This window comes from Camelina sativa, chromosome 9 (assembly GCF_030686135.1).
Source record: "Camelina sativa cultivar CO46 ecotype springtype chromosome 9, ASM3068613v1".
Taxonomy (NCBI): domain Eukaryota; kingdom Viridiplantae; phylum Streptophyta; class Magnoliopsida; order Brassicales; family Brassicaceae; genus Camelina; species Camelina sativa.
This window is the reverse complement of record NC_141888.1, coordinates 40,921,145-40,947,869: the sequence shown is the minus strand read 5'-3', so window position 1 is coordinate 40,947,869 and position 26,725 is coordinate 40,921,145. Positions and strand designations below refer to the sequence as shown.

The 26,725-nt window shown below is 37.5% G+C and overlaps 9 protein-coding genes across 17 annotated transcripts; 6 read left to right on the top strand and 3 right to left on the bottom strand.

The window, feature by feature from the left end:
• Nucleotides 1–1,132: 1,132 nt before the first annotated feature.
• Nucleotides 1,133–2,470, bottom strand: LOC104714297 (factor of DNA methylation 5-like). 2 transcript variants are annotated; one of them, XM_087464307.1, is made up of 3 exons: nt 2,059–2,470; nt 1,742–1,978; nt 1,133–1,650 (listed from the first exon to the last, which is right to left on the bottom strand). In XM_087464307.1, exons 1-3 carry the CDS (start codon nt 2,386–2,388, stop codon nt 1,420–1,422), a joined length of 798 nt encoding a protein of 265 aa, XP_087320433.1. In that variant the 5' UTR covers nt 2,389–2,470; the 3' UTR covers nt 1,133–1,419. The 2 variants fall into 2 exon arrangements, with proteins under 2 accessions (XP_087320433.1, XP_010429909.2); XM_010431607.3 differs by having other exon boundaries at nt 1,742–1,966; nt 2,059–2,467.
• A 157-nt stretch (nt 2,471–2,627) lies between these two features.
• On the bottom strand, nt 2,628–4,037 carry LOC104714296 (factor of DNA methylation 5-like). The gene is made up of 3 exons (XM_010431606.3): nt 3,477–4,037; nt 3,175–3,393; nt 2,628–3,047 (listed from the first exon to the last, which is right to left on the bottom strand). Exons 1-3 carry the CDS (start codon nt 3,723–3,725, stop codon nt 2,817–2,819), a joined length of 699 nt encoding a protein of 232 aa, XP_010429908.1. The 5' UTR covers nt 3,726–4,037; the 3' UTR covers nt 2,628–2,816.
• A 436-nt stretch (nt 4,038–4,473) lies between these two features.
• On the bottom strand, nt 4,474–5,894 carry LOC104714295 (factor of DNA methylation 5-like). The gene is made up of 3 exons (XM_010431605.3): nt 5,351–5,894; nt 5,018–5,230; nt 4,474–4,895 (listed from the first exon to the last, which is right to left on the bottom strand). Exons 1-3 carry the CDS (start codon nt 5,606–5,608, stop codon nt 4,659–4,661), a joined length of 708 nt encoding a protein of 235 aa, XP_010429907.2. The 5' UTR covers nt 5,609–5,894; the 3' UTR covers nt 4,474–4,658.
• Nucleotides 5,895–6,141: 247 nt separating this feature from the next.
• LOC104714294 (uncharacterized) lies at nt 6,142–9,311 on the top strand. 3 transcript variants are annotated; one of them, XM_010431603.3, is made up of 14 exons: nt 6,142–6,373; nt 6,568–6,667; nt 6,772–6,917; nt 7,025–7,148; nt 7,241–7,305; nt 7,399–7,512; nt 7,598–7,672; nt 7,837–7,947; nt 8,049–8,162; nt 8,243–8,314; nt 8,399–8,435; nt 8,533–8,645; nt 8,795–9,001; nt 9,088–9,311. In XM_010431603.3, exons 2-14 carry the CDS (start codon nt 6,580–6,582, stop codon nt 9,193–9,195), a joined length of 1,374 nt encoding a protein of 457 aa, XP_010429905.2. In that variant the 5' UTR covers nt 6,142–6,373; nt 6,568–6,579; the 3' UTR covers nt 9,196–9,311. The 3 variants fall into 3 exon arrangements, with proteins under 3 accessions (XP_010429905.2, XP_087322388.1, XP_087322387.1); XM_087466262.1 differs by having other exon boundaries at nt 6,204–6,407; XM_087466261.1 differs by lacking the exon at nt 6,142–6,373 and having other exon boundaries at nt 6,411–6,667.
• A 43-nt stretch (nt 9,312–9,354) lies between these two features.
• LOC104714293 (F-box protein At1g80960-like) lies at nt 9,355–11,440 on the top strand. The gene is made up of 5 exons (XM_010431602.3): nt 9,355–9,535; nt 9,660–9,944; nt 10,032–10,634; nt 10,728–10,907; nt 11,021–11,440. The coding sequence occupies exons 2-5, from the start codon at nt 9,690–9,692 to the stop codon at nt 11,318–11,320; spliced, it is 1,338 nt and encodes a 445-aa protein (XP_010429904.2). The 5' UTR covers nt 9,355–9,535; nt 9,660–9,689; the 3' UTR covers nt 11,321–11,440.
• A 648-nt stretch (nt 11,441–12,088) lies between these two features.
• On the top strand, nt 12,089–12,964 carry LOC104714290 (putative CCR4-associated factor 1 homolog 6). The gene has a single exon (XM_087466263.1). The coding sequence runs from the start codon at nt 12,089–12,091 to the stop codon at nt 12,914–12,916; it is 828 nt and encodes a 275-aa protein (XP_087322389.1). The 3' UTR covers nt 12,917–12,964.
• Nucleotides 12,965–13,109: 145 nt separating this feature from the next.
• Nucleotides 13,110–16,906, top strand: LOC104714291 (factor of DNA methylation 5). 4 transcript variants are annotated; one of them, XM_010431600.3, is made up of 9 exons: nt 13,110–13,248; nt 13,432–13,485; nt 13,865–14,781; nt 14,869–15,050; nt 15,144–15,233; nt 15,344–15,628; nt 15,880–16,092; nt 16,191–16,435; nt 16,669–16,906. In XM_010431600.3, exons 3-8 carry the CDS (start codon nt 13,878–13,880, stop codon nt 16,425–16,427), a joined length of 1,911 nt encoding a protein of 636 aa, XP_010429902.1. In that variant the 5' UTR covers nt 13,110–13,248; nt 13,432–13,485; nt 13,865–13,877; the 3' UTR covers nt 16,428–16,435; nt 16,669–16,906. The 4 variants fall into 4 exon arrangements, with proteins under 4 accessions (XP_010429902.1, XP_010429903.1, XP_087322385.1 ...); XM_010431601.3 differs by having other exon boundaries at nt 13,217–13,322; XM_087466259.1 differs by having other exon boundaries at nt 13,240–13,277.
• Nucleotides 16,907–17,866: 960 nt separating this feature from the next.
• LOC104714288 (sister chromatid cohesion protein PDS5 homolog D) lies at nt 17,867–22,327 on the top strand. 3 transcript variants are annotated; one of them, XM_010431596.3, is made up of 14 exons: nt 17,867–18,244; nt 18,541–18,744; nt 18,857–19,041; nt 19,135–19,261; nt 19,343–19,540; nt 19,652–19,702; nt 19,788–20,540; nt 20,634–20,732; nt 20,831–20,904; nt 20,989–21,040; nt 21,152–21,238; nt 21,312–21,358; nt 21,462–21,536; nt 21,632–22,327. In XM_010431596.3, exons 1-14 carry the CDS (start codon nt 18,137–18,139, stop codon nt 22,143–22,145), a joined length of 2,574 nt encoding a protein of 857 aa, XP_010429898.1. In that variant the 5' UTR covers nt 17,867–18,136; the 3' UTR covers nt 22,146–22,327. The 3 variants fall into 3 exon arrangements, with proteins under 3 accessions (XP_010429898.1, XP_010429899.1, XP_087322384.1); XM_010431597.3 differs by having other exon boundaries at nt 17,872–18,244; nt 21,315–21,358; XM_087466258.1 differs by lacking the exon at nt 21,632–22,327 and having other exon boundaries at nt 17,973–18,244; nt 21,315–21,358; nt 21,462–21,552.
• Nucleotides 22,328–23,953: 1,626 nt separating this feature from the next.
• LOC104714287 (cinnamoyl-CoA reductase 2) lies at nt 23,954–26,110 on the top strand. The gene is made up of 4 exons (XM_010431595.3): nt 23,954–24,350; nt 24,441–24,626; nt 24,780–25,132; nt 25,720–26,110. The coding sequence occupies exons 1-4, from the start codon at nt 24,078–24,080 to the stop codon at nt 25,904–25,906; spliced, it is 999 nt and encodes a 332-aa protein (XP_010429897.1). The 5' UTR covers nt 23,954–24,077; the 3' UTR covers nt 25,907–26,110.
• The last annotated feature ends 615 nt before the right edge of the window (nt 26,111–26,725 follow it).

Below are 26,725 nucleotides of genomic sequence, written 5' to 3'. Positions count from 1 at the left end.
TCCATTTTCTTCTTGATTATTATTATAAGTTTTTGCATTATCATAAAAATAAAACATAGCTGGCTCACTTCACTGTACTCGTTGAGTCTTATTTTGTCTTCTTTTCCTTTTTGTTTTTCAAAGTTTACATTCTTTTTGTTCAGTTACCCATATTTTGACATGATGTTTTAAATCAGTGTTGATGAAGGGACTCATAACTCATTTATTTGGTGGTATTCATACAATTTTTTTTTTAATGTGCATCAAGTATAATCTTAGGTGATATGCATGCGCACAAGTACAAACATGTGTGTTGAAAATGAAAATCTTTAGATCGGAGTTTCATTTCTATAAGTCATATTTAAATAATGTATAGCATTCTCTATACTAATTAGTGATGTATACAATCATAATGTGGCCGGTCCAAATTATTTGAAAATGGGTTATCGTGTGCATGCTTAAAATGTAAAAAGTAACTATTTACGAAGCATCTTAAATTGAACAAAACGAAAGAAAAGGCTACTTATACATACAACTCATCAGGAGTTTGATACTCGTCCCAAGATTGCTATTGAACCACACATTTAAAGCAAGCGTGATAATAGCGGTGCCAAACAAAAAAAAAAAAAGGAAAATATTGTGTGTGATGCCATTATTGTTTCAATTGGTGGATTCAAAAATTCATTACTGTTTCCAATTAAGCTTGTTCCTGCATTACTTAATTTGGGAAACCTTATTTATTCGGAACCTTCTTGTTCACACTTGGAAAAATTCGAAGATTGAGGGCGAAGTGACTCGACCTTTAGTTTTGTGCGATATATTATGCATAACCGAAATTGGTGGCAGTGCCGGCCCGATGATTAGGAGTGCCCTAAGCAAAAATTTAAAAATGTGTCCTTTTAGGTTTATATAGAAGGCCATAATTTTATTTTAAGGCCTTTTACATATGAGCCATTATACATATCCAACAAAAAATGGCCTTTTATTTCTAAGTAAAAAAATCCTCAAAATTTGAAGGATTCAGTGGCTTCCCCTATGGGCCGGGCCTGATTGGTGGTATATTGCTAAATAATTAATTTATAAAAGCATATGGTTAAGTGTTAACTCAAAGGAGAACGTTCCATAGGTTCAGATAGCTTTGAGATAAAGATGATTAACACAAACAAGTTTAGATTCCAGAACCCAAAAACTGAAAAGCGATAAATAAAAAGGATATTAATATGAATACACCATAATTTCAAAAGAACCCACCTGAATGGGGGTTTAGATCACATAGTTTTTTTAGACATAACTTCTTAATAAGAATACGTACCAGAGTTAGAAAAGAACCCTCCGGTGGGTTTAGATAGCCAAGTTTCTAGACACAAAACGAGAAGCACCGAGACTAGACAAAAGAGGTGGAGAGTTTAATTAACTAAGATTCCAAAAGCACAAAAACACTTATGCAAGCTTTTTTTTGAGTGTTTTGATCTCATCAGTCAAGTGTGCAATCCCCTCTTTCAGTTTTGCTTGCCTGTCTTGTTCAAAATTCCACAGTATCGGAACTGGGTACCGGCCACTTGGGTTATACTCGTTCAACTCCTCAAGTGCTGTCTTAACCGCTTTCTTCACCTCTTCTCCCCACTCTTCTCCCAGATTTTTAAGTCTGTCATCGTCTTCGTCTACCACTTCCTGGAAAACCATAACCATGAATGAGAATAACTCACCATAATCATCAAGACATGCAAAACAGGACAGTGAGAGACAGAGAACAAAAACAAACCTTCATGTTCTCTCCACTACCCACTCGTTTGAATGGGTTCCACTCCGAATCTTTTACAAGTCTCTGCCATGCAGAGTAGAGCGTCACTTGGTCTTCAACTTTTCCACTCCTCAATCTTCGCTTGCATGATAAATCAAGGAATGGCTTCATATCAATTTCTCCCATTCTCTTAATTCCAATAGTGGATGTTGTTGATTCAACACCATCCGATAAATCACTAAAACCCTGCAGTAACGACTTTGCATGTAAACCCACACAAACGCATATCAACAAACCAAAGATAATAAAATAAAATATATAGACAGATGTATACATACTCTTTTCAGTTCTTTGCGAGCTTCCTGTAGCTCATCATTGGATTGACGTTCTTTAAGAACAAGGGCTCTGTTCACGTTCTCTAAATCTTCAATCTCCAAACGGTAATCCTCCAACTTCTTTCTCATCTCGTCCATCTTTCTATCCATCTCCTCTTTGACTTTATTCATTTCTTCTTCTTTTATGCCCTTGCTTAGTTTGTTAATCCCTTGAGAAACAACCTTCTCAATCTTTACATTCATTTCTTGTAGTACACTTTTCTGCTCTTCGTTCAGATCGTTCCTCTCTTTCATTTTTCTTTTCTGTTGGGTGGTAGTGGTTTCTTTCATCATCGGTTACTAGGAAACTTTTTTACTAGTAAACTGCAATTTTGCATGTAGAAATAACCTTTACCGAGCCGCACAACCGATCAATAAGATTTATCCTACTGCTACACAATTCCACTGACATACTTTTCTAGAGAATGGCGAGAAACCGACACGTTGTGATCAACAAAACGTCCTCGTCACGCTTGGAAGCAGCGTTCATCTCTCTCCAATTTCTTGGGCTTGTTGTTGGTGATTTTACTAACAATACAAGGCCCCAACTGTTTCAAATAAGTCCATAACATGTTTATTGTTTACTCTCTTTTCTTATCTTAAAGCACTGACTAACAAGAGACTGAGAGAGAGGTCGAGAGTTTAATAAAAGATTCCATGAACAACACTAGCTCTTTAGTCTTTACAAAAAAGAAAAGAAACACACTCATGTAAAGGATGCTTCAGGTTAGTTGGCGTTTGAGAGCCTTGACCTCCTTAGTCATCTGAGCAATACCTTCTTTGAGTGTTGCTTTCCTCCCTTGTTCAAAATTCCACAGTAGCGGAACTGTGTAACGGCCACTTGGATTGAACTCATTGAGCTCCTCGAGTGCTGTCTTAACCGCGTTCTTCACATCTTCTCCCCACTCTTCTCTCAGAGTCTTAAGTTTATCATCTTCTTCATCCACCACTTCCTGCAAACCGTAACCATATATATATATATATAACATTCACTTATTCACAAGACATTTTGAAACAGGACAAGTGAAAGAAGAACAAAACGGAACATGATGATGAGACAGAAACAACAAACAAACAAACCTTCATTTTCTCTCCACTGCTAACTCGTTTGAAAGGGTACCATGATGGATCGGTGACGGTACGCTGCCATTTCCAGCAAAGCATGTCGTGTTCCAACTCAATGTTTTCTTCACCAGTGAATCTCTGCTTACATACCTGAATGAAAGGCTTCTTATCAAGTTGTCCCATCCTCTTGACTCCAATCGTGGATCTATCATCACACGACAAATCCCTAAAACCCTGCAGAAACAAGACTTTTACATTATATATATAATCAATACCCTAATCAATTCTTGCAGAAGAAGAATGAAAATAAAAGATACCCTAATCAATTCTTTGCGTGCTTCTTGAATCTCATCGTTGCTCTGACGCTTCTTGAGGAGCAAGGCAGAGTTAGTATACTCGAGCCCTTCCAACTCACAACGCTCTTCTTCCAATTTTTTAATCATCTCCTTGTTTAATCTCTTAATCTCTTGATTCTTCTTCTCGATCGCTTCCATACGAATCTTCTGTAGCTTCTCAGTCTCTAGAGCTATTGCATTATCAATCGCTTTTTCATATATTCCATTCATCACTTCAAAAATCCCCTTGATGGCTTTCACCAATTCTTCAACAAGTGTCTTCTTCAGCTATTCATCATATATGTCATTCCTAATAATGTTCAGCAGCTCTTCAATCACCTCCTCCGAGATTACCCTCTGCCCTTCTTCAATCTCTTCCTCCGATATTATCCTCTGCCCTTCTTCCTTCATCTCCTTTCCACCTTCTTCACACAAGTCCGACACTGTGATCAATTAATCAAATCGTTCGTAGTGTATTCGTATCTCCCAGGTTTTTATTTTCCAAGTCAACTTTTTACTGACGGCGCTTTCATCATCAACCCTTGACCAGACTAGAAGAAGAAACCAAAAAAACTTGAAACGACAGCGTTTTAAGTAAGCCTAGATATGGTTGTCAAAAATAGCCCATTAGTTAACAATGTATAGGCCCAATCAATACAGTGTTTTAATTGTTTTATTATGGACATACACATATACGCATACCAATAGGTTAAATTGATCGAACCATAATCCGATACCCGGTCCGGTCTGATTCTGTTATCACTGTCTCAAAACTTTTTTCCTTCTACAAGACCGAAAAGGCGAAAAAGTCCGAAGCAGATAGAAACGGCAACGTTTAAGTAACACTAGTTTGTGCTTAACTCCACAAGGTTGGGGGTTTCTTTTTCATATATCTTACACATCGATCTTGCTTCTAAAAAGTAGTAACATGCATAAAGATTACCAAACCCAATAATATAAGTATATATAACCCATGAGATGAAAAGAGATAAGCAATCGCATTGCTTTTAGATAGAAATAAACCAGAAATTAAAAAAGAACCCTCCACGTACGGGTTTTAGATAGGTAGCTTAGTTTCAAGATGCAAACAAAACGAGAAGCAATGGACTAACAAGAGGTGGAGAGTTTAAATAAAATAGAGATTCCAAAAGAACCAAACACTCATCATAGGTATGGGTACTTGCGTTTGTGAGTTTTGATCAGTGTCATCAGTTGAGCAATTCCTTCTTTGAGTGTGGCTTTTCTCTTTTGGTTAAAGTTCCAAAGTTCCGGAACTAAGTACCGGCCACTTGGGTTAAACTCATTGATTTCCTCGACTGCTTTTTTGACTGCGTTCTTCACCTCTTCACCCCACTCTTCTTTCAGATTCTTAAGTTTCGCATCGTCTTCATCCACCACTTCCTGCAAACCATCACCAGAGAGAGAGAGAGAGAGAGAGAGAGAGAGAGAGAGAGTTAGTAGTAGCTACTACAGTGGGAAAGAAACTGAACAAAATGGAACATGATCAACAGAACAATATGGACCGTGATATTTTCTCCAGTCCCCACGCGTTTGAATGGGTGCCACGCTGGATCTCTGATGTATTCCTGCCATGTCGAGCAAAGGAAGTACTGCTCCACCTCAGCTTTTTCGTCGGTGAATCTCCCCTTACATGCTTTCACAAACGCCTTTTCGTCTAATTCTCCCATGCGCTTGACTCTGATCGTGGATCTCTTGTCAGATAAATCTGTCAATCCCTACATAAGCAAAAAAAAAAAAAAAACAAAACAAAAAACAAAATAGTTAAATACAAATACACATCATGTGCAATCCCACCAAAACACGAAACAAAAAATATTATAAATAAATAAATATACACTGATCAATTCACGGCGTGCTTCGTGTATCTCATGATTGCTTTGACGATCTTTGAAGAAAAGGGCAGAGATCGTATCCTTTAACCCTTCTACTTCATAACGTTCCTCTTCCAGCTTTTCGTTCATCTCCTTCTTTACCTTCTCCAGCTCTTTATTCTTCTCTGCTATTACTTTCTTCAGCTCTTCGTTTTTCTCCTTAAGCTCTTCGCACATTTCCTTCCATGTTATCTTTTGCTCTTCTTTAATCGAGTCCTTCATCTCTCTCTCTCTCTCTCTTTTTTTTTTTTTTTTATTGAAGATTGTTGTTGGGTTGCATTCAGATCTTCTTCTTCAGCTTTATATTGAATTGAACTTGAACCACACAATTAAATAAATGCGAGAGTGATAGGAAGTCGTATCGTTCTGCATGTAAGATTTGTAGTAATGATTAGTTTTCTGCATTCAAGATTTGGAGTAATAATGATTAGTTTTGATTTCCAATTAAAAATTAAACATTTTAACGCATCGTCTCAAACTTATCTTCGGTTATGATTTGACGTGTGTTAATTACCCCGTAAAGCCTATACGACCGAAATTAAACAATTATTAGAAGCGGAAACGTTTAACTGTTTAAAGACCACAGAGATGGTAATCTAGTGTACCGATAGAAGGCCCAACAATTCTCATATTTCATACGCCCAATAATTTCAAACTAGAAGGCCCCATTAATGCTTAGGCCCAATATTGCTTAATTTGCCAGTTACTGTTTCCGACCGGTTGGTTGAACGTGAACGATCGAACCATAATTCGATGTCTGGTCCGGTAAAACAAACACTAATCTACTAATTTGTTTTGGATATTGTGGGAACGCTCCGGGTCGGATCCTCTCGACCCAATTAAAGCTTTTCCACTTAAAGGAGAGAGCGGTGGTAAAACACAACTCGAGAAGAAATCTCGTCTTACTCACTAGTCACTACAATGATGATTGTTCACTGAAGCATCAGAGAAGAATAGATTTGCGTAACTTTACGCCGGAAGATTCAGGTTTTTAACAGATTAGCTTGACCTAAGTTTTAAAGTTAGGGGCTTTTCTTTACTTACCAAACTATTCAATCGCTAAATGATGACGATGTCGTCAAAGCCCATTATAAAACTCAAACCAGAGTGTTTGGATTAGATCGTTTTTGTTCCAGTCTAAACTCAAAAAGCTTCTTCTTTTTTTTTTTTTGTTGGCTCAGAGACTCATCAGAATGAAATTGGCGTCGAGCTTGGTTCCTCATCAATGGCGTCTCTTAACATCACCACAGGATTGTCTACAAGCTTTCATTTTCTCCACAGGTACCTTTTTTTTCTTATTCTCTTCCTCCAATCCTTGATCTTGTCATCCATGGTTTTCGTTTTTCTCCTTTTTTCTTACCCCTCTCTCTTTCACTCTTCTTCAGCCAACACCACAAAGTCTCGCACTTTCTGGTCTCCAACCTTGCGTCAATGTCGGAATCTTCAGACGGCTGTTTCTCCAATCGTCAGTTCAAGCTACTTGCCCACTTCCTACATTACTCAGAAGCAGATTGAAATCCCTACCTCCCCTGTATATATTATATTCCCCCTTTAGAACCCTTGTTTTTCTCACAAGTTTCGAGCTTTTGGTTTCCAATTTGATTAAAGCCAAAAACGAATTCGGATTTGGTTTTTTAGGAAAAACAAGCGCCACCAGTACAGGAAGGTTTGGGTGCTTTTCAAAAGCTCCCCATGGTGATGCCATCTATTGATTTATATTGTTCTGCACTCAGGAAGTCCAAAAGAGTTCAACCAACCAAAGGTAATTAATTTGTTTCTTTATCTTATCGTTCTCGTTCTCACATTCACTCTTTCAAACTATTTAACAGAGTATTCATCCACTTTTGGTCTCAGGCATTGCTAATATTGCGAAGCGAGAAAGAAATAGAGGTGCTAAGCAGCTTGATGCATTCATGAAGGTAAGTTCATTGCATCCTTCGCTGTGTTTCCCCGGTTGAAATTCTGGTCTGTTAGTTGTCTTACCAAATCAGAAACTGCGCTTTTTATTTAAGGAATTGGCCCTACCTTTAAAAGGATACATGGAAAGTTTCCCGAGGAAGAGACTATTACATCCATATGAAAGGTCTCTTATTGAGTTGACACTTGGTGAAGGCAAGTATGAGGAGGTATCTATTATGCACCCCCTCTAAGTCTGCCATTCAGCTCCCCTGCAACTGATTTTAGCATATGCTTATAAAGTTAAGTTTTTAGGTGTTAGGAAAAGTTGATGTTCTGAGGAAGAAGGTTCTGTCTGTTGGGAAAGAACATGCTTCTCTCTGTGCTAAGGTCAGACTCCTCAATTTCTTTCAAAATATATTGTATTTTCAGTTTAGTGTTTGATACTGTTTCAGTATAGTCCTTATAAGCTTCACAACTGTCCCATTGTTCCATCTTATTCTATCATATATCAGTGTTAAAAAAAGTTAAACATCTTTTATTGTCTTTTGCAGGCTTTGTCAAAGAAAGAAGCAGAGGAACGCTTGAGCGAAGGTGTTGAGAAGCTTGAATTGGTTTTCCAACAACAAGGGAGAGCTGTTGATGATTTGCTAAGTATAGCGAAGGTTCCTTTCTATAATCTTTTGTTTGTCTCTTCCAGTGGTTTGACCAATTTGACTTAGTTATTAGAACTGTATATATAAAAAGAGAGTTACGCGTTTTGCAGGTTTTGAGGGCTATGCCAGTTGTTGACTTGGAAATGCCAACTCTTTGCCTTGTCGGAGCACCAAACGTTGGGAAATCATCGTTAGTCCGCATTCTTTCAACAGGGAAGCCTGAGGTTTGCCTTATGTGCCAATCTTTCTATATTATGTGATAAACCTTGCATTGTGTATACTTATGATGTGGTTGTGTTGTCAGATATGCAATTACCCTTTTACTACCAGAGGAATTCTGATGGGTCACATCGTTTTGAACTACCAACGATTTCAGGTTAAGCTCACATTGTTTTGTGACTTGTGTTCTACTCACATTCCAGATGGTTTAAATTACTAATCATCCAGAAACGCTTTACAGGTGACAGACACCCCTGGGCTTCTTAGGAGATGTGATGGTAAAGTCTAGTTGCTACAAACCCTCTCGTGGATGCATATGATATTATGATATTTATTTAAGTCTCTTGATTGTATTTTTTTTTTTGGTCATTACAGAGGATAGGAATAATCTAGAGAAGTTAACTCTTGCTGTACTCACTCATCTTCCAACTGCGGTTCTATATGTTCATGATCTAACTGGAGAATGTGGGACTTCTCCTTCCGATCAGGTATCTAGTAAAAACACAAATTCTTATGGTCATTGCATCATATGTGCATAGATGTGCATATCTGAAGAAGACAGAACATGTGTGTATGTCAAATAAACGGGTTTGATATTTTCTGATTCAGTTGTGTGTTTGTTTGGAGGACATTGCAGTTTCGAATTTATAAAGAGATGAAAGAGAGGTTTAAAGATTACCTGTGGATTGATGCTGTGTCCAAATGCGATCTGCTGGGAGGCTCGCCGGTGATCTATGCCAAAGAAGATAGAAGCAGCGATGACGAGGAAATCATTAAGTACCGTGAAACAGGACCTGATGAATCAATTCATGTCTCGGTGAAAACAGAACAAGGTCTCAATGAGGTAAGAAACTTACCAGAAATATTTGATGTCGAAAGAAAGCAAGAGTGTGTTTTAAGTGGTCTGTTTCTCTACTACATGGCTTGCAGCTAAAGAGCAAAGTGAAGGAAGTACTGAGCAATGAGATGGAAAAGATCAAAAGTGGAGACAAGGTTGATCAAAGTGGAGAAGAAGTTGATCAAAGTGTTGGTAGTTGATAGATAGAGATTTTTGCCCATTTTTAGCTTTTTCACATTGATGTCTCATTTGTTTTTGATATACTTAAATAGGATTAAAACAAACTTAAATACATTAAATATCAAATCATGAATCATTGATGATTGTGTATATATATAGAAAATAAAATAATAATAGCTACTAAAAGAAATTGAGAAATAAAATAAAATTTTAAATAACTTATCTATGTGCATATGTATTAGCGACAAGTGTTTCTGCTGCATCTTCGGATGCTTCTAAACTCTGAAGTTTATAAATCAAGTCCGACTCTGTCTCCTTGTCAGACTCGAAAGTAGCCTCTCTCTCTCTCGATTCTCTGACGTAAGTTCTAAGGTTTCGTCGATTCTTTGTTTCCTGCCCTTAAGTTAGAACTTGGATTTTGATAGCTTGTTTGCTTCTTTTGTAAATGAATAATTGAATATGATGTAAAAGCTCTGTGTTACAGGCCACTTACTAAGACGGATACCCATAAAATATGGATAGATCATCATCATCATCATCTGTTACAGTCGAAAATGTTGATTGGATCAGTACACTCCCCGATGATTTATTGCTCATGATCTTATCAAGACTGTCCACAGAAGAAGCGGTAAGGACGAGCGTTGTGTCCAAACGATGGGTACATGTGTGGAAGCACATGTCTCATCTAGTTTTTGACATGCGAAAGAAGTTTACCGATTCTAACATTACCCTCGATATTTCGAATCGTGTTGCTACACTGATGACCAAGGTTCCCTTCTCTCAAATTCTCTTCTTCTTCTTCTTCCTTCCTTCTTGTCCATGTGTTTTAAATCATTTTTTTTGTTTGTTTCTCAAGATTATTAACAATCACCGTGGACATCTAGAGAGTTGTGTAATTGTCGATTACAAAAGCGAGATGCTTAATACTTGGATTCAATCGCTCACCGGTATGAGGCAGACCAAGCATCTCACACTTAGACACCGTTTTGGACTAGAGAAGTGGCCAATATGTCCCGGCTTCCCACAAGACTCATTCTCATCTTCAAGCCTCACATCACTCTCGCTATCGTCATACATATTAAGAACCTCGCATTCCTTCAACAACTGCCAAAATCTCATGACCCTCAAACTCTCATGTACGTACGCCCCTGATGTTGGAGTCTTTAACAGAATCCTCGCATCTTGCCCTTCCCTGGAGGTGCTTGTACTAGGCATCGGTTGCACCAAAAAGAGTGGTACTTTGAAGATTGACAACAAAAGATTAAAGCTCTTGAAAGTGTCATCACCTTGCATTGGGATTGATGGCATTAAAGTGTCTTCACCTAATTTGCATATCCTCGTTATCGTTGAAAGTCTCTCATGTGGGAGATATAACTTTGACCTCACGTCTCCTCTACTCCAGTTTAATAGAAACTTGGCAAGGTTAAGCTTGCCTCACGTCAGCTACAACATATCACAGGTACATACATATATATATTATTACATGCATCCCTATGCGTAGTCAATAATGTATTTTAGAAGGAACTAATGGTGTGTGATGTACATGATAAAGGAGGAAAATTGCAAAGGGCATGAAGAATATGTGGTAAACTCATGTGGTGCGTTCTTGAGAGGATGGCTTGCACTCATGTCAGTGAGTGTAGATTTAATGAATCCAAGAGAAGTTGCGAGGTTAAGACAAGTCTTACTTGTATGGACTGTTCCCATTATTGAGCTTGAGCTAATATTTAAGGTATGTTACATTCATTCTTCTGAGTCATTCCTCTAAGACGACAAGTAATCTTTTTTTTTTTTTAATTAAAGATAATAGTATAATTAATATAAGTTGAGTTGGTATATGTGGAGAATAACAATGCTCCGAGGGAAGAAGTTGGTAAGGACAAGTTGTGGAGTGAGAATATCAAAGAGCCGTTCCCAAATGCTAAACTTCTCGTGGATTCTTTGTGGATGTATAACTTCAGCGGTTCAGAGGAAGAGTTTGCGTTGGTGTCGTGTTTGATTAGGCAAAGGACTGTGAAAAGAAATATAATGATCAAGACAACGTCGTTTCCTGATAGAAAGAAATTGGAGATAGAAACGGCTGTCGCTAAGCTACAATCACTCAAAGCGAAAGATCAATGGGCGCTTACCATCAAATGTTTCTGAATGTTAAAACTTTTTTTGGTTCCCCCCATCTTTCCAAAATAATTAATTACAGTATTTAGAAATAAACTAATTCTAAGTTGATATTAATCTCTCCTAGTTGATATTACAGCTATTATTTTATTTTGTCTTAGCAATAAATGATATCTGATTAAAAAATAAAGGAGCAATAATGAAGAAAAAAAAGACAAAAAAGAAAACTACTAAATTGTGACGCACAAAAAAAGGAACGATCCTTCCTAATAATAAATAATAAAGAATTAGAATCTGTACTCAGAAAAACAAGAAAACTTGTGGAGAAGAAAAAAAAATCGGATTCAGAACAGAGAAAGAAATAAAAACAATTAAAAAAAAAAAGAGAGAGAAAAATTAAAAAAATCGATATAATAAATAAATAATAATATTATCTTCTTCTTCCTTCTTCTTTCTTCTTCTCCTTCCATCATTACCCTTAAACGATAAACCACGGCCACATCCTCCTCTGAAACCCTAGCCACGTCAAATCGCCGCCTTCTCTTCCATCTCCTAACCTCGGTTTTGCTAATCAGGTTCGATTCACTGAACATCACCGCCCGTTGTTTATCTCAATTTCTTCGGGTGATTTGTTTTAAAACTGAATATTTGATTTTGGTTTTACCGCAGATTTTGATGAAACCAGATCGGGTCTACCTCTAGATCCGTTCTAGGTTAATCTCATCAATCAATCCTCATCATCATCATCATCATCCTCATCAATCCAGATGCTCCTCAGATTCATAATCATTGATAGACATGTCTCTGTTTCTGAAAGACGATTCTATCCAAATCCGCGAAGTCTGGAACGATAACCTCGAAGAAGAAATGGATCTGATCCGAGACGTCGTCGACGATTTCCCTTACGTCGCCATGGACACTGAGTTCCCAGGTATCGTCGTTCGACCCGTCGGTACTTTCAAATCCAACGCCGATTACCACTACGAGACCTTAAAGACAAACGTCAACATCCTCAAAATGATTCAGCTCGGCCTCACCTTCTCCAACGAGCAAGGTGACCTCCCCACCTGTGGAACCGACAACAAGTACTGCATCTGGCAATTCAATTTCCGAGAATTCGATCTCGATTCCGATATCTTCGCTGTCGATTCAATCGAGCTTCTCAAACAATCAGGCATCGATTTGGCGAAGAACACACAAGACGGGATCGATTCCAAGAGGTTCGCTGAGCTCCTCATGTCCTCTGGTATTGTGTTGAACGAAAACGTGCATTGGGTTACGTTTCACAGCGGATACGATTTCGGATACTTGCTTAAGCTGTTGACTTGCCAGAACCTGCCTGATTCGCAGACGGATTTCTTCAAGCTGATCAACGTTTATTTCCCGACGGTGTACGATATTAAACACTTGATGAAGTTCTGTAACAGCCTTCACGGTGGTTTGAACAAGCTTGCTGAGTTGCTTGAAGTTGAGAGAGTTGGGATATGTCACCAAGCTGGTTCGGATAGTTTGCTCACGTCTTGTACTTTCAGAAAGCTCAAGGAGAATTTCTTCGTTGGTCCTTTGCAGAAATATTCTGGTGTTTTGTATGGATTAGGTGTTGAAAATGGTCAGGTTGCTATCTAAAACAGAAATATATATCAAATCACAATAAAAAAAAAAATTCCTTATAAACTAGTATTTATGTCTCTTCTTCTTCTTGCATGATCACAAAATCGGATCCATAACGCTCAAGATTAGGATTTTAGTTGTTAGTTCGATCACTGTTGTTTGTTATATGTATCGAGAAATTAGCTTTCAGAGTATTGATTTAGCTTTCGAGCGGATGTAATGTTTTCATGGGCTTGATGTAAGGCCCATTATTGTTGTTGGACTGGCCCATTAAACTGCAATAAATTAGTTTAGTAATCACAAGTTTCATTCATCATCTTCGCGCAACTAATCGTTCGTCGTCTGAGGTTAAGTCACTTCACTCTCTTCTCCGACGGTTCTGATTCCTCTGCTCAATTTCGTCTACGTTTAGGGTTTCTATGTGATTGTTGAAGTTTTTTCTTATTCGCCGACTCTTGGGGATTTTTTTCGGTTTAGGTATAGCCGACTGCCATGTGAGAGACTAACATTGTTGCTCGTTTACTTGGCAGATAAAAGAAGGTTTCTTTGATCGTGAACGCATTCTTTGAGAAAAACGTGTCTGGGTAAGTTTTAATGGTGTTTCTGGGTTATTTCTCTTATTTGCTAGCTGCGAATCTGCTGATTTGGTTAAGGATATAGCGTTTCTAGGGTTACCATATTTGTAACTTGTCTGTGATATTTAAAGCATTTAACTAGTTGTTTTTGTTCGTAAGCAGTTGAGATTTGATTACTTACATCCAGTTTTGTTGTCAAAATTTTGCTATGATTGCGATTGGTCTTCATATCTGCTGCATTTGCCTGTTCATCTATCTAATGGTTCTCTTTGGCATATAAAGTCCACTCTTAGTTGTTCTTCCTACAGACTCTGTTTTTGTTTTGTTTCTTAGATCTGTCCTTTATCAACCATTCCCAAATAATCTGGTGAAAACTCTTGAGTTACAGGTCACTTACTAGGATGGATAAGAGCAGTTCCGAAGAGGAGTCAGATATCAGTGAGTCTGAGATAGATGTCTATGCTGAGAAACCTTACGAGCTAATGAAGAATGGGACTTACAAGGTTAAGGTGAAGGACACATTCAGGTGCCCCTTCTGCTCTGGGAAGAAGAAGCAGCATTACAAGTATAAAGAGCTACTTGCTCACGCGTCTGGTGTTGCCAAAGGATCTTCGAGTAGAAGTGCTAAGCAAAAAGCAAATCACTTCGCCTTGGCAAAATACATGCAGAACGAGCTTGCTGGTGATTCTGATCTCCCACGCCCACAAATTCCCTCGTCCTCGTCGAAGCAGTCTCAAGCAGTTGTGGATGACGTTTATGTCTGGCCTTGGATGGGGATTGTCATCTACCCGGTGAGAAGAACTGATAACAACTATTATCTCCTTGATTCAGCCTATTGGTCGAAGAAACTCGCCGAATTCGATCCTTTGGAAGTGAAAACCATTTGGCTTGAGCAGGATTCCGTAGTTGCTGTCATTCCTCAGTTTAACAGTGGTATGAGTGGCTTTAAGAGTGCCACAGAGCTTGAGAAGGAATATGAGAAAAGGGGCTGCGGCAAAAAGGACTGGAGTGATAAAAGAGGAGACTGGAGGTCTAAGGCTTATGGTTGGTGCGCACGTTCAGATGACTACAACTCACAAGGGTCAATAGCAGAATACCTGTCCAAAGTAGGAAAACTGAGAAGTTTCTCTGATATCTGCAAGGAGGAAATTCAGAATAAGAATATTGTGGTGGATGATCTGTCAAATAAAATTGCTATGACAAATGAGAATCTGAACAAGGTCCAGTACAAGTACAATCAGAAAGCGATCTCTTTGCGCGAGGTTCTCAAAGAGAAAGACGCGCTGGACCGAACTTATAAAGAAGGTTTGTACTAAAAACTAATTGCTTATGTTTCGCCCTGGATGCATCCGAGTTTAGGTTTGTAACGCTTCTCTGTACGTTTTTCTCTAGAATCAAAAAAAATGCAGGAGTCTTCACGGGATAATTTAAACAGGATCTTTAGAGAAAAGGAGAGGCTGACCAATGAACTGGAGGCTAAGATGAATAATCTGAAGATTTGGTCCAAAGAATTGGACAAAAAGCAAGCACTAACTGAACTGGAGAGACAACAGCTTGATGAAGACAAGAAGAAGGTAATATTTTGTCATTATAGTATACTTATGCGTTGATGTTTTCCAGGGTACTGAATCTACTGATGATCTTTTTGTTTTCCCTTGTTATGGCAGAGCGATGTCATGAACTCCTCCCTCCAGTTGGCTTCACTGAAGCATAAAAAAACAGATGATCGTGTCTTGACACTTGTGGAAGAACACAAGGTCTGTTCAGTAAATGGTCAAAATAGACCTATCTGTACCATTCAAGTTAGACAAAAACATTTTTTCTGTTTGCGTTTTATGATTCCAACTTTCTTATCTCTGAACTCCAGAGGAAAAAAGAAGAGATTTTGAACAAGATCCTTCAGCTTGAGAAGGAGTCAGACAGCAAGCAGAAACTTCAAATGGAGATTCAGGAGCTGAAAGGAAAGCTGCAAGTCATGAAGCATGACGATGAAGATGACGATGATGTTAAGCAGAAAATGAAGGAGATGAAGGAAGAGCTAGAGGAAAAGCGTTCTGAGTTACAAGATCTAGAGGAAACTAACTCATATCTCATGATTAAAGAACGCCAAAGCAATGATGAGATACAAGAAGCACGTGCAGTATTGACTACGGTATATATTTTAAATGCTTCCATGTTTTTAGGTGAGAGTGAAATGTTGGTGACATAGTCAAACGCTAATATGTTGAAAAATCTGTATGATGAGGATGCACAAGGGTGGATGCTCAGCTGCTTAGGATACTGTCAAACAGCTTCACTGATACTCGCCATGATATATAGTCGAGAATCTGTGAATAGTTCCAACAGCCATGGTGGAACCTGAGATGTGAATGATTAATTGTTTGCATGTTTTGGGTTTTTCAGGAATTGAGAGAATTATTGAGTGAGCGAACCATCATCAGAGTAAAGAGGGTGGGGGAACTTGATGAAAAGCCATTCATGAAAGCATGCAAGCAGAGATTCACCGCCGAAGAAGCTGAGGTGCAGCATGCTATACTTTGCTCGAAATGGCAGGAGAACCTCAAGGATCCAGCGTGGCACCCATTCAAACATGTGGGGACTGGAGACAAAAAGAAGGTTTGTTATGCCTCATGTTACATCAATAATTCTTTCATATTGGCCTTCTGTCCCACTTCACGAGTCTTGTTTATTCTGATGATGCTGTTATGGTGTAGGAAGTGGTGGATGAAGAAGATGAGCAGATGAAGAATCTGAGAGAAGAGTGGGGAGAAGAAGTGAAGAACGCAGTGAAGACAGCACTGGAGGAGCTGAATGAGTTTAATCCTAGTGGGCGCTACTCAGTCCCAGTACTGTGGCATTCCAAGCAAGGAAGAAAAGCTTCACTGAAAGAAGTGATTGATTACATGACGCAGCAGCTCAAAGTTCTCAAAAAACGCAAACGAGTAGCCTAAACAAAAAGGTAATCACTAATTTGTTCCTTAGTTTGTAGTTTTGTAGCATTGTCTTGTCATTGATCACAAAGCTTGACATAGATTTGCTAATCCATTAGTCAAGTCGACAGAGACGTTTTGTGCCATAACTTGCACATAAATGATGAAGGGATTTTGAGCTAGTTTGTGCTATATGGTCATATCTGATTTGAGATTGTAAAGAGTATTACTGAAACCAAGTGGTTGTCTTCTTTTGTTGCAGGAAACAGAGAAAAAAATATGCAGGAGGGAGAAAAAAATAAGAAAAATAGAACCGTTTTAATTATTAGGTAAATTAATAAATTCAGGAAGACCTGTTTTGTAAAGAGTGTTGAGGGGCCGCTAATATATATTTTTAATCCTATCGACGCGAGGTTTCGAGATCCCTCAGCGACTCAAATTAAATATGACATATAATAATATTTCGTTGGACTAATGAAAGGCCCACTGTTGCTATTAAACAGGCCCAATAAGTTGTTATCAGTTAGTTTTTTGTGAAGTTTTTTTTTACTTTGTTTGGCGCAGCCATCTTCTGAGAGAGGTTAGCAGAGTGGCCTCTTTTTCAATACTCTTCTCCGACACTTCAGTCTGATTCTGAAACTCAATTTTGCGAATGCGTTTCGAGTTTCTTCTATGTGATGATTTTTGGCAGATAACATCGAATTTCTCCTGATCCCTAAATATAAACATAGAGGAAACATCATTTCATGCCTGGGTAAAATTTTTGAACTGTTTTTTTTTGGATTGTAGCTCTCAATTTCTAGTCCTAATCTGTTGATTTGGCTATGGATCTTATGAGACTGCATTGGAGCTGACTCCAGCACACTTGTGATTGAATGATTGCTTTTGCTTGTCGTAGGAAGGATTTACGGAGAGGAAACAACTGCCCTGAACATCGTGGAGAAGCATCTAGAGTCTCACTAAAAGCAAGATAAACATTTCAATGTCAATGCAAAAAAAGATATGTTTTGCTCACGTTTTGTTGCCTTGGCCAAACATTTTGACCGTTGTTAAAAATCATATATATAGCTTCTTTCTAATTAATCAAGTTATTATTCGAATCAACTAAGAAAAGTGATCATAAAACTTTCACGATAAGAAGGCGGGAACATGTGTTTTATCAAAAGTAAAAACTTTTTTTTGGTTAATGAATAATACTGTAGTATACAATTAACAGTTGTTATGACTCTGCTTTCCTCTTTTTCTCAAGTTTCTTCAACTTTTTAATATTTTTTTTAATAAAATTTAATTCCTCCGAATCTGTGCAAATGTCTACAACAAAATAAAGAACAAATATGGAAACAAATTTTATGATTCAACACAATCTACAGATGTTCACTGACAAAATCAAAGAAGAATAGAGAAAAGAAAAAAAAAAAACTTAAATTTCTATAATTGGTGTCGCTTATTGAATCGGTACCACTTTGCCTTTTTTTTTGTTTTGGTTTTTAACCAGTATGAGATGATTCTAATTTTGTAAATTAGTAGTAGTAATATATATATAAGTGAATTTTTGCATGTTTAACCACACCGCTTAACCTCAGAATCACCCGAACGCTCTCTTCTTTTCTTGGCTCTGAGTTCTGACCCTTTAGGTTTTTTTTTTCTTTTCTTTTCTGGGGTTTGATTACGTTTTTTTTAGGGTTTCCAAGTTTGAGAATTTTTGGGGAAGAAGAAGAAAGAAGAAGGGAATGACTATTATTGTTGGATTGGACGATCTTTCGAAAGCACTCATCGATGCTGGCAAGAATCTTCTTAGCCCTCCTCCTTCAACTGACGAGCTTCTTACTCTTCTCGATGTACTAATTCTCTCTTCTCTACCAGTTTCTCTTTTGATTCTTCTTCACATACAGAATCGTTGCTTTTGCTTTAGAAAAGATCCCTGCTAGGTTGGATTCACGAAATGCGATTAGGGTTTCTCTTTCTTGCCGATAAGGGAAGCTGTATTGTTGGTTTTAGTTATATGTTTTGTCAAATCTTGTTGCTTTTTGGTGAATTCGTTTCGTTTTCTTTGGGATTCTTAGAACTTGGTTAATTTGGTTAAAGGCGAATCCTTTTTTGTTGGATTTCTAATTCAATTTTTCTCTTGGCGTAGGAAACTGAGTCTCTGCTTAGGAATGTGGACCAGGATCCACCCTTGTCAATGCAAAGTGCCCTTTTGCCATCGAAGAGTGCTTTGGTATCGGTTGACCTTTTAAGCCATCCTGATTCTGATGTTAGGGTTTCAGTTCTGTCCTGCTTAACTGAAATTGTGAGGATTACTGCCCCAGAAGCTCCTTACAGTGATGATCGAATGAAGGTAAATAATAATAAACAAATCAAATTCCTGTTAACACTGTAGTATTCTGTTTCATCTCTCTCTCTCACTCTGTAATGCTCTGTTGGATTCTACTTCTTTGGTATTATTACAGGATATCTTCAGGTTGACAGTTGAAGCTTTTGAGAAACTAGCTGATGCGTCGTCCTCTCGCAGTTATAGGAAAGCAGTGTCTGTTCTTGATAATGTTGCAAAGGTCAGATCATGCTTGGTGATGTTGGACTTGGAATGCTATGACCTCATCCTGCTTATGTTTCAGAAGTTCTTGAAAATCATAAGGTAGATTAGATTAGATATACAAACCCTTATTTACAATACTTGAGGAAGTTTTAGATTATAGACTGAATGTCGTTTTGGTGTGCCATCTAATAGACCTGCTCATCCTCAAGTGGTGTTTTCGTCAATGGAAATGATAATGATTACAATAATTGATGAAATCGAAGAAGTATCCACGAATCTGCTTCATATACTCTTAGCAAGTGTCAAAAAGGAAAATCAGGTAAGGTTTCTTCCTCTTTCAAGTTAAATTATCTTGCAGTCAATTAACTTGGGTTGATTTTGTCTTCTTTTCATGTCTTAGAATGTTTTACCAATGTCTGGGAGTCTTGCGGAGAAGGTTCTTAGTAGATGTGCGCGTAAACTTAAACCATATATCATCGAAGCTTTGAACTCTACAGGGACCAGCTATGATATGTATTCTCCAGTAGTTTCTTCCATATGCCAGAGTGATTTTGACACTACGGAAGTCCACAATATAGTTAACACCAAAGAAAATGAGGTATTCTTGATACCCTGAGCTCTATGTTTTGATGGTGGATTGAGTTCTTTTATGGTTAAATCTTGAAATCTCATATTCTATACGTTACAAGCTATATTTTTCATGGTTCAGGCAGCTGAACCGATGTTGGGGAGACGAGCAACCACAAGTGGTTCACTAGAGGTATTATATTTGACGAGCTTGGTTATTTATTTGTAGAGTTTCAGCATCTTTCAGTAGTGTTGTTTAACCAAATAGCTTGATCTAGGAGAAACTGGGTTTGGGGCATTCTCGCAAGGAAAATCTTTCTAAAAGTAGTTCAAAGAGACCTGCAAGAGATGGAACCAGACGAATCAATGAAAAGGACAAAGTTAGAAATGGAAACAATTCTAGTTTGTTGAAACAGAGTCTGAAGCAAGTGCGGTCTGAAAGTACTGATGCAGAAACAGAGTTAGGAGTTACAGGGAAGAGAGGACGGAAACCCAATTCTTTGATGAATCCTGAGGATTATGACATTTCGTGGCTTTCCGGAAAAAGAGATCCTTTCAAGACGACTTCAAACAGAAAGATCCATAAAAGACGATCTGCGGGAGAATCATCACTTGGAAAGGTGGCTGCTAGGAAAACACCCCTGCTTAAAGAAACTTCCCCAGCCACTAGTAGGTCTCTGACGGGTTCCCTTAAACGAAGCCGGGTGGATGAGAGTGATTATGATTATGATTCTGATTCTCTTTCTTCACCGAGGTTGAAGAAATTGGCAGCCTGCTTCCGGGATGAAGAGCCTCCTAAAAAAGAATCAAACCAAGAGGAAGATGACAGAAAGATTGGAAACTCCAGCAAAAAGATTAGGTCCCAAAATGGTCTAGAGAAAAGTCAGAAAACGGCTCAAAAGAGTCCAATTGTTGAAGCTAAGATTCTAAATCCCAGTGGAAAGAGATTATCAGTTCGCTCGGATGCTAAGAGAAAGAATTTAGAACGTGCATCCCGAGACACTCCTGTTCCACAGTCATCAAAGAGAAAGGTCGAAAACAAGACGATCATAGATTTCTTTTGTCAAAATAAATGACTACCGTTAAATGTTGTGTTGAATTTCTCGTTTGTGTCAACTGTGCAGAAGATGGTTTCTCAAGTTGCAGCTAGAAAATTGTCAGACGAATCTGAAGAAACTCCAAAGAGCCATCCGACAAGGAGGCGAACAGCGAGAAAAGAAGTGGTATAGAATAAGCTTTACCACAGTCTCTCCCCATTATTAGCCATTGATTGCCACCTATCTGTTACAATGTGATGATATATGGATTTCCATCTTTTCAGGAGTCTGATACAAACGGCTTTGGTGAGGATTTGGTCGGTAGGAGAGTTAATATCTGGTGGCCACTCGACAAGACGTAAGTATACTGGAAACTTAAGGTTCTTATTTCCAAGTGTACTGTAATATTTTGCTTTTCCGTTGATGGTATTGCACTGTGCAGTTTTTATGAAGGCGTCATAGATTCTTATTGTACTCGCAAGAAGATGCATCGGGTGAGAGAATCCATCTGATCTACTATTCTATTATGTTCCTCCTCTCAGAATCGTGCCTGCTTCTTAGTTGATTCATATGGAATGGAATGTTTGTTCCCCCACTAATTACAGGTAATATATTCTGATGGAGATTCAGAAGAGCTTAATCTCAGTGAAGAACGCTGGGAGTTACTAGAGGATCACATTATTGACGATGAGGTACAAGTTTATTCTTTTTGTTTCGGAATAAAGCGTGTTTGCCGTGCTTAATGATTTCCACACAATCAATCAGCAGGATAAGGAGGTTGATCTGCCAGAGTCCATTCCTTTATCTGACATGTGAGTAAAATGGTTCATTACTGTGATCTGTGTAAAGTTGCAATATTAATCTCTTACGGTCTTTAAAAGCAACAGTCTTTTCCGGTTCTTAATGATGTTGCAGACTGCAGAGGCAGAGAGTCAAGAAAAGCAAAAACGTGGCAGTGTCTGTGGAACCGACTAGTTCCTCAGGTTTAAGGTTGAGAATTTACTAGAACTCAAGTCATTGTCTATATGAATTTTTTATGATTCCTTGTTCTGAGTGAAATTGGCTTTGTAAATTTATGGTGATAGATCCTCCAGTAGAACACTTCATATGAAGAAGGAAACTGGCAAAAAGTTGAAGAAACAAGTTGAGAAAACAAGAGAAGGAAAGAATGTAAGATCGTTGAGAGAGTTGAATGCTGAAACTGACAGAACAGCAGAAGAGGAAGAGGAAGTGAGTCTAGAAGCTGAATTAGACAGAAGAGAAGAGCAGGAATGCGAAGATGATTGTAGCGAGAAGCAAGAACAATCTGAACACAATGGTGTAGAAGCTGAAGCTGAAGGTAAGGAAGAGGAGAAACAATTCGCAAATTCAGAGATTGAGAGTGAGAGCGAGGACTCGGAGTCAGAAGAAGAGCCGAAGTGGAGAGAAACAGATGATATGGAGGACGAAGTAGAAGCGGAAGAAGAAGAAGAGAGAGGAGAGGTTGATGAGAAAGGGGCAAACACAAGCTTTTCAGAGATTGAGAAAGAAGAAGAAGAGAGAGAAGAGGTTGGCTTTTCAGAGATTGAGAAAGAAGAAGATGAAGAGAAAGAGTCATGAAAGAGAGTTATACAGTTAGGGCATTGTAATCAAAAACCATTTCAGAAAGATTCTTTCTGCTAGACTCTTTGGTTTTTTCTTTCTTTGTAGATTGTTATATTACTTACTATACCACAAACTAGTTTGAGATGCCATCACTTTGTTTGTGTTTGTGTCTAATAAAGTTTCTTGAGAGTTTGACATTGTTGTACTTATTAGAAGTCGCTATCATGGCTTTGTGCCACGTTTCTCCGTCGGTTACAAAATCATTTACCATGTGCGACTTTGAATTCTTAACTGATAGAGAAACCACTTGGAAATTGTCTTTATATTTTGTACAATTACATTCAACCATCTTGGACTGGACCGCGTGAATGAGAGACTACTCTATTCTTGTCCAGATTTTCTGAAAAAAGAATAAAGGTAATACTAATAAATAAGTTAATTAACTCAACAAATTCTTAAGTCAGTTGTCACAATTTTTTTACTTGAATCATAATTGACTTGAAACATAATATGATCATATCCTTCTTATTTCTTGTTAAACTTGAAATATTGTTCAAAGATAGCTTAAAAGAAATACATTGCAAAGAAAATACAACAAACTATATAAAAGTTTAAATGTTTGCATACAAGAGAGTGTTTTGTTCCAAATCAGCAATAACTTATATGATTGGTTTGACTCCTCTCATTTGTTTAGATCTGTTTTGGACCTCTTGGTTTTATACTTATCGGCCAATCTAGTTTTTTTAAAATAATATACATGAATGTATGTTGAACAGAATATAGTTTTTTTATATATATTTTAACAAGACTTTAGAGAATAATTTACTTTTATCTTTCCAATATTTCGAAAGGCATATAAATGTAACGGTCAAGAATGATGTACTTGATGTTGTTGAAAAACAAGATTTATACGAATCTCTTTATCATGATTATACATCAATTTAATCTTGGTTAACAATTTGAAATTATACAGTGGATATATTTAGATAGGTTCAGGGGAACTTTCCTCATTAGCAAATAAAAGTTAGGGCCTAGATTTAAAGTCAAGGTCAATCTTCTCAACTACTCACCTATTGTTGTTTTTTAAAGAGGTTTTGTGGAATATATTATAATACATATTTAAAAATTAAGATAATGATACCAAGGAGAAACAAATTAACAAATTAAAAAGCATTGTTCATAGATTTGCCATTTGTGTAGTAGATCTTAAATGAGCGTACGTACGATTACTACATTTTTTATCAAGGTCTTCTAGAACTCCATATAATTTGAATTATATATAAACTTATGAGTTAGAAATATTTTAAGAGAAACCCTTTTCCGAGTTTTCTCTTTTCTTATTAGTTATTTAGAAAATTTGTTTCTTTTGTTGTTAACATTTATTTAGCAATTTCGTATCAAAGTTTTAAAAAGGTTAAACCATTAATTAAGGTCCCATTTGGCAAGATAAGATAATAATGTGAAAGTCAGATTCACAACACCTTTACTTGACCATTTTGTTTGGATTTTTAATGCATTTACACTTATGATCACCTGAAACTTTGAAACTAATGTACTTCTCTAGTGTTATAAGATAAAATTAAATTAAAATATTGATAAAATTAAATTAAAATATTAATCCCAATAATTCTTCATTTTCACCAAACCCACAGTCTTTGAATAAATCAGAAAACAAAAATATATATTAGTCTAAGTTTTACTGTTTGTTCTTTTTTTTCCTTTCAAATATATATTAATTTATATGTAGACTCACCAACTCTTTACCATGGTTCGGTGAAACACAGTGCAGTAATTAAAGGAAAAAAGCCGGTAACTTCTTAAGTAGTCAGTCTCTCTATAAATACAAATCACAAATCTCTCCTCAAACGACACATCATAACTCATTCTAGCTAATCTCTAAAGCCCTTTCAAGACCATTCAGAGGCTTTGCTCCTTAAAAAAAAAAAGATGCCAATCGACGGGAAACTCGTCTGCGTCACCGGAGCCGGCGGCTACATTGCTTCGTGGATCGTTAAGTTACTCTTAGAGAGAGGCTACACCGTTAGAGGAACCGTAAGGAACCCATCTGATCCCAAGAACAATCATCTCAGAGAGCTTGAAGGAGCCAAAGAAAGACTTACTCTTCACAGTGCAGACCTTCTCGACTACGAGGCTCTATGTGCCACAATCGACGGCTGCGATGGCGTTTTCCACACCGCTTCTCCCATGACCGACGATCCCGTAAGTAACTACTAATTTTGTGAACAGAGGAGTTGTATTGCTCTGTCTTCCTAGTTTTAATTTTTTTTTGATTAATGTTGACCTAATTAGGCGACAATGTTGGAGCCTGCGGTGAACGGAGCTAAGTTTGTGATCGACGCGGCGGCTAAAGCCAAGGTCAAACGCGTGGTGTTCACGTCATCAATTGGTGCGGTTTACATGAACCCTAACCGTGGCCCTGAAGCCATAGTCGATGAAAATTGCTGGAGTGATCTCGATTTCTGCAAAAACACAAAGGTTTATTTCTTTTTTTAGCTATATATAATTTGTCTTTTAGGTTTAGCAATTAGCACAGTATACGCCGCTTAGTTTCAGAGATGAGACCATTGTTCTTCTACCATATGCTGATCGATATAATTCTAAATTTATCTTTTCTTCTCTCCCTTGTAGAATTGGTATTGCTACGGGAAGATGTTGGCGGAACAATCTGCATGGGAGACCGCGAAGGCTAAAGGTGTGGACTTAGTGGTGCTAAACCCGGTTCTAGTTCTTGGACCACCGCTCCAGTCAGCAGTGAACGCTAGTCTAGTCCATATCCTCAAGTACCTCACCGGCTCAGCAAAGACTTACGCTAACTTGACTCAGGTCTATGTGGACGTCCGTGACGTGGCACTAGGCCATGTTATGGTCTACGAAGCACCCTCCGCCTCAGGCCGTTACATCCTTGCCGAGACGGCCCTTCACCGTGGCGAGGTTGTTGAGATTCTGGCTAAATTCTTCCCGGAGTATCCACTTCCAACCAAGTAAGTCAACGTTTGTCTCTTTGAGAACACTTTGGTCAAAATTATATCAAAATCAACACGATTTAGTCGGTCCAATAAATATAAACCTTTGGATTTACAGATACACCACAATTACTTGAACGTATCTATTTATTCAAAACTATATTTAATTAGTTAGGATAAAAGGGACATGAGTGGTGGTATTTGGTATTATTGTGACTGTTGTCCCATTTCCCATATATATATATATAAGCTAGCACTTGTGTGGTTGTGGTGAGATTGGTGTCATGCTGTGTACTAACTCTCACATCACAAAATACATGTCATCTGTCACCTACTGCTGACGTTGAGATCGATCACGTGTTTGGGTATGTGTGTACAAAAAGTCATAAAAAGTGTCGTCTTGCTAAGGGTCAAATTCCATAAGACAAACACGCCGGAGTGTGAATGTTTTTTCTTCACCTACTCCAATGTTTGGTCACTAGATTTATGACTTGTGTCTCCTTTAGGTAGTCTAATAATTAATACGTTACTTTACAGTGATATACAAGAAATCATGTCCACATTTCGTATTCTTATTAACATGTTGTGTGTTTTGATGTGATTAGGTGTTCGGACGAGAAGAATCCGAGGGCAAAGCCATACAAGTTTACTACGCAAAAGATAAAAGACTTAGGCTTGGAATTTAAACCCATTAAGAATTCTCTTTATGAATCTGTCAAGAGCTTGCAAGAGAAAGGTCATCTTCCTCTTCCTCAAGAATCGAACCAAAACGAAGTCATAATCGAATCTTAGAACACGATCACGACCTTAGACTGATCATACCCACAAAAAAAAAGCTTTATTCGAAAGTAATATACATACGTTTGATTTTGACTAAATTATTGCTTAATCTTATATCACTTTATATAGCTGATTGTTCTTTTTTTCTTTGGTTGTAATTGAGAATATGTTAAGCATATGTATGATATGGTAATGGAAGCGATGATGGTTTTATTATCTGATGTATTATATATAACGTGGTTCCTCTGAGATTGATAAAAGAAAAAGAAAATACAAACCGATTCGTGTAAGGTCGAAGAACCTTTCCACTAGTACTATCGAAAAGTCTTAATGAACTTTGGTATGGGTCTAATTATTGTTTAATCTTAAAGCTGATTGTTTTTTAGGTTGTAATTGAGAGTATGTTGCTCATGTGTATCATAACGGTAGCAATGGTTTTATTATCTGATGTGTTATAAGGTTGTTCCTACGAGAATCTGATTAATGCAAAAAAAAAAAAAAAAAAAAAAAAAAGACACAAACCGATTCTTATTATAAGGGTCAAATAACCTTTCCGATTCTTATATATGATTTGCATTTTATATTTATATAGAATTCTATAAGACCAAAAAAAGAATTTAATGTAAATTATCTCCACAATATATGGATTATGTAATTTTAATTGTTTATATATTTTTTATTGATTTAATGTGAAACAAAATTTTACCTTCAGAGAGAATATATTTTTAATACACATGTCAAAAGATTATGAACCACATGGCAGCGTATGAGAGATTGGTTTTTGTAGAAAACTTACTTTATTAGATAAGATCTTATATATATATATATATA